The 6,000-nt window shown below is 41.4% G+C and overlaps 1 protein-coding gene across 1 annotated transcript in view; it reads right to left on the reverse strand.

Annotated features, from left to right (window-relative positions):
* Positions 1-5,490, reverse strand: part of LOC102184668 (histone-lysine N-methyltransferase PRDM9) — a 90,449-nt gene extending 84,959 nt beyond the window's left edge. Inside the window, exons 1-4 of the mRNA XM_018053251.1 lie at positions 5,422-5,490; positions 4,892-5,015; positions 4,478-4,585; positions 228-277 (exon numbers count right to left, since the gene is read on the reverse strand). Of these exons, the coding sequence (XP_017908740.1) occupies positions 228-277; positions 4,478-4,585; positions 4,892-5,015; positions 5,422-5,490 (351 nt within the window). The remainder of the gene's footprint in view (positions 1-227; positions 278-4,477; positions 4,586-4,891; positions 5,016-5,421) is intronic.

Below are 6,000 nucleotides of genomic sequence, written 5' to 3' on the forward strand. Positions count from 1 at the left end.
CAAAATGCTTAAAGTCTGAGATATTGTGAAAATAATGTAACAACAGAACAGCCTACTGTTGTTGCTGTTCTTCCTGAGTATAAAGACGGTGATGATATCAGACATTGTGCTACAGACTCAGGACAGGCAGGCAGCAGTCTCCAGGACCTCTGTGTCTTCTCCTATTCTCACCTGTGACTGGAGCCACGAGGAGGATATTTTGGCAACAGGATTTGGGAAATACTCACCTTTTGGTGTTTATTGTGCTCCACTCTGAAGGCCATCAAAGAAGGTTTACCTAAAAAATGATGGGAATCAGTGTTTTGGTTGGTAAGTGTTTCCAAACTCTGGGCATTCCAATTAAGGACACATAATTCTGAGCCAGAGAGTGACAAGGACAAGGATTACCAAAGGAGGAATGGAAAATGATTTCTGTATCATCAACTCCTATGCTTCCACTGGGAGCATTACATAATTTTCTTAAAATTAAAAAAAAAAATGAAACTTCATCTGTGCCTCATCTGATGTCCATAAAGTATCTAATAAATTTACTAGCCTTTCATGGAAAAAATACTCAAAAAAGTAGAAATAGAAGGAAGTGACTGCAATATAATAAAGGTCATATATGAAAAGTCTACCTCTAACATCATAGTCATCAGTGAAAAGCTGAAAACTTCTCTAAGATCTAGAAAAAAAGGCAAGGATACCCATTTTCAACATTTCTATTCACCATGTTAGAAGTCCTAGCCAGGGCATTAGGTTAGAAAAGGAAACATAAGGCTTCTATTTGGAAAGAAAGAAGTAAAATTATGTCTGTTCACAGAGGACATTATTTTATGTACAGAAAACTCTTTAAAATTACACACACACACACACAAACCTACACAGAAAGTTGCATGGTACAAAATCAACATTCACATATCTTTCCATGCATGAACGATGACCATTCCAAAAAAAAAATAAGAAAACAATCCTATTTATTTTTCATTTTTTAAAAACTATAGTCAAGATCTAAATTTAAGTTAAAAAAATATTTATTTTTATTTATTTATTTGTGCCAGGTCTTTGTTGCAGCATGTGGGATCTAGTTCCCTGACCAGGGACTGAACCCAAGTTGTCTGCATTGGGAGTGTGGAGGCTTAGCCTCTGGACCACCAGAGAAGTCCCAATAATGTTATTTGTAATAGCATCAAAAAGAATGAAATAATTGGGAGTAAACTTAAAGAGATGAAAGACTTATACATTGAAAACTACAAAGTATTGCTGAAAGGACTCTGATAAAAGTAAATAGAAAGGTGTCTCATGTCTATGGATTTGGAGACTTAATATTATTAAGCTGTTCATACTACCCAAAGCAATTTAAAGATTCAATGCAATTCCTATTAAAATCCCAATGGAATTTTTTTCTGATATAGAAAATCCATCCTACAGTTAATATTGAATCTCAGAGGACCCCAAATAGGCAAAACAATCTTAGAAAGAACAGCAAAGCTGGAGGCCTCTGATTTCAGAACATATTACAAAGGTACAGGAACCAAAAGAGTATAGTTTTGGCATAAAGTGTACGCTTAGTTGCTCAGTTGTACCGACTCTTTGTGACCGTTTGGACTGTAGCCCACTAGGCTCCTCTGTCCAGGGGATTTCTCAGGCAAGAATACTGGATGGGGTTGCCATTTTCTTCTCCAGGGGCTCTTCTTAACCCGTGGATTGAACCTGCATCTCCTGTGTCTCCTGCACTGAAGGCAGATTCTTCACTTGCTGAGCCACCGAGGAAGCCCATTGGCATAAAGACAGACATGTCAATCAATGGAACAGAACAGACAACCAGAAATTAACAGAAATACATTCTTGGATACACGGTCTAATGATCTCCATCAAGGGTGTCAAGACAATGGGGAAAGTTTAATCCCTATAACGAATGATGCTGGGGAAACAAGATATCCATATGCAAAATAACGAAGATCTTACATCGTGAAGAAAAACCAACTCAGAATGGATTCAAGACCTAAATGCAAGAGTTAACAAGACTCTTAGAGGAAAACAAGGGTGAAGCTTCATGACACTGAATCAGCAATGATTTCTTAGATCTGGTACCAAGTGCACAAGTATTAGTAACAAAGTGAAAATACACAAATGAGATTACATTAATCTTAAAGTCTCTGTGCAGCAAAGGACACAGTGAATGGAGTGAAAAGGCCACCTATGGGACTGTAGAAAACATTTGTAAAATATGTATCTGATAAGGGGTTAATAAGCATGCACCAATATGAAGCCTATGTATAAGCCAGGAAGAGAACCTGATTGACCATGATGGCACCCTGCTATCAAACTTCCATGCTTCAGCATTGTAAGAAAACATATTTCTGTGGTTTAAGGCATGCGCTCTGTTTTGTTACGGCAGTCTGAGCTGACTAACACAGCGGGAGAAGGAATTCAATAGACATTTCTCCAAAGACACACAAATGGCCAACAAATATATGAAAAGATGCTCAACATTACTAATCAATAAGGAAATACAAACTGAAACCTTCTGTGATGGGCAATATGAATAAGAAGACAACGGCAGGTTTGGTAAGGATACAGAGAAATTGGAACCCTTATACACGATTGTTGGAAATGTAAAATGTTGCAACCTTCATAGAAAACAGTATGGGGTTTCTTCAGAAAATTAGAACTGCTGTATGATCTAGCAATCCAACCCAAGAGTCTATTTCCATAAAAAACTGAAAGGAAGATCTTGAATAAATAGTGTGCACATCTATGGCCATTGCAGCATTATTCCCAGTTGGCGAGATGTGGAAGCAATCTAAATGTTCATTGGTGGATAAACAGATAAAGATTATATATAAGAAATATCTTCTATCTGTTATGTACACAGGCACACACTGGAATGTTCTATGCCTTAAAAGAGAATTCTGTCATATGCTACACCAGGGATGGGCCTTGATGGTACGCCGAGCGAAATGGACCAATCCAAAAAAGATGAAGATTGCCTGATTCCACTTCTATGAGTTATCTAAATTAATCAAACCCATGGAAACAGAAAATATAATCGTGGTTGCCAAGGGCTATGAGGAGGAAGGATTGGAGAATCGTTCCTCAGTGGGTTAGGGCTTCAATCACGCAAGATGGAAAAGCTCTACAGATTTGTTGTACAGCAATGTGTATATATATCCCTGGTGGCTCAGCAGTAAAGATTCCGCCTGCAATGCAGGAGATGCAACAGACACAGGTTTGATCCCTGGGTTGGGAAGATCACCTGAAGCAGGAAATGGCAACCCACTCCAGTATTCTTGCCTGGAGAATCCCCTGGACAGAGGAGCCTGGTGGGCTACAGTCCATGGGGTGGCCAAGAGTCAGACACGATGGAGCAATTAACACTATGGCCACTAACACTAATGTGTACATAGTTAGCAAGAGAGTTCCACACACTCAGAAATTCTTAAGGTAAGTAAAGATGCGCAGAGGCATGGTGGACCGTGGCGGATGTATTCCCTATGAAGAAGCTCTCTTCTTGTCAAAACCTTTCCAGACAACCAAATGTTTGATTTTCATGTCCCTTTCACTAGTTTTAATAACCTAAGGGAACAGAGGGACTTCCCTGGTGGCACAGTGGATGAGAATCTGCCTGCTGATGCAGAGGACACAGGTTCAATCGCTGTTCCAGGAAGATCCCACTTTCTGTGGGGCCACTAAGCCTGTGTGTCACAAACTACTGAGCCCGCATGTGCTCTGCAATGAGAAGCCACTCACTGCAACCAGAGAACACCCATGCGCAGCCACGAAGACCCAGTGCAGCCAAAACTAAATAAATAATTTTAAAAAATCTCAGAGAACAGAAATCCATAGATGGAGAATCATAGAACGATCTAAATTGTTTGCTCCAGTCTAGGAAGATTAACTCTTCTAAACTATCTGAGCAGCAGAAGAGGAAGTGAGCTGCTCACTTCTATTTTATAATGAGTGTACTTCATTTTATTTACCTGATGCTGTCTCTGGTCAGTGAAATGTGGGAAAGATCAGGGAGAATAAATAGTTCTCTCAAACCCTTTCCCAGAATTAAAACAAAGAATTAATTTCACCTTAGGGTAAGAAGATCATGTATAGTTGTTTTATATACCTACATAAATAATGTATCTTGACATAATATGTTAATCATTTCCTCTTCTAAGAGATTTAATCCAACAACCAATTATGAGATTAGTATTAAATCTCTTTGGTGAATTTATTTCTAAGGTTTCTTTAACTGCCTTTCATTAAGAATGTTTAGCAAAAATAATTCTTTTTAAAAAGAATGATAAATTTTAAACATAAAACTTTTGAGAATTACACTGGAAAACCTATACATTCATCTTCATTCAGGCTTATGTCAATATTCAGCCACAACCACTTTAGAATGCTGAAAATTATGTTTTATTTGCTAATGGCTGAGATATAGTTGAGACCTAAGCCCAGACTGGTTTCGGGAAGACACCTCTAAATCCTGCTGGCCCCTCACCTTGCTGCCTTGGTGTCCATTCTTCATCAGAATCCTCAGTGTCATCTACCTGGAGTTTGATGACCTGCCTGCGGTGATGCATGAAAGCTGGTCGAGTGGCTCTGAAACCTGGAAAGAAGCTAAATATTTGTTCTAAGAAGGAGGAACAAAGCACAGAAGCAATGGAAAGTGTCACAAAGTCAGGGAAATCAGTAGGATGGGCTGGGAGAATCTAAACAAGGCAAGAGGTGAGCTCTGCACTGCAGGGTCAGCCTCCCTTTGGTACAAAACAATAAACATTTCCTCCAGGTTAGTCTCCACACAAAAGGGAACTGTAAGCAAATGAAGCCACCTATGAGAGGGCTAAGCGAACACTGAGGGTGAAGACCTGTTTCATGTTTCCCAGGCTCACAGGCACCCAGCACTTCCTGTTACCTATAGCAATCAGCGCTTCGTAGTTCCTTTTCACATTCCTATATCGAATTTTTTCCCATTCTCCCATCTCTTCCCATTCTTCCTTGGAGAAGTATACAGAGATGTCTTTGAAAGCATCTTTCGCCTAAGGAAAATAATAGATTTCATCAGCGATTTACTAATATAAGTCAGACCTTAGAGCTGGGTCTTCTCCTCCACCTTTTGTGCAGGGAGTAGCCTGAAGCTACTGGATGGTCTCTGTGAGACAGGGATGAAGACTTTCCTTCCCGACTGTGTCCTGCTTAACTAAACAAACACTGAGCATTTTCCTAACTCTCCCTGGACACAAAGCAGTTGACAATGCTAGTGTCCCGTTTTGTCCCACTCCACCCCACCATCTCAGACAGGACCAGGCATTCCCATCCTGTGTATGGTCACAGAGAAGTTCACTCAGCTAACCAGGCAAGTAATCTGTGGTCCTTCGGGGACCAGCGCCATGTCCTTCCTATAGAGCTGGTTTAGAGCCCAGCTTTGCTGCCTCTGCCTCTCACCGGGGGCTTCCACTCTGTTCTCCCAGCATCTCCCTCAGTGCTCTCCTCTGGAGACCTGTTCGGCCTCATGGCCATTGGAGCGCTCAAGGCCAAGGTCCCTGTGGAAGAAGAAGGTACTGAGATGGCCCAGACCACTGTCCAGAGCCTGGTCTGTCTTCCTTGGGTGGAGTGTCCAGGGCAGGAAGGTGAGGGGAAAGTCGGGGTGAGGGTATTGGTGGGATGGACAGATCCAAACTAGCTATGACAGACAAGCCTAATGTGAACTAGATTTGGTTTCTTTGGTTCCCCTACAATTCAGCCCCTGTGAGGAAAGGCACTGGGAGGGACATGTCTGTGGGTGACGGAGGGATTCCTGAGGAGACCTGGAAGCCCCTAACTGCTGGACTGGGGTCAGGCTGAAATCAGGACTCTGTTCCAGCACAGGAGAGGGAATATTTCTCCAGGAAGGATTTTGAAGATCTCTGCCTGGGGACTCAGAAAAATCTGGGCATAACGTGGTTCTATGTCTAAAGGATAGGCCACTTGGCTTGAGGAGATCTGGGTCACACGGGCTGAAGGAACTGGGGTCTTCAGACAAAG

Source organism: Capra hircus, chromosome 1 (genome assembly GCF_001704415.2).
Source record: "Capra hircus breed San Clemente chromosome 1, ASM170441v1, whole genome shotgun sequence".
In the NCBI taxonomy this organism is placed as follows: Eukaryota; Metazoa; Chordata; class Mammalia; order Artiodactyla; family Bovidae; genus Capra; species Capra hircus.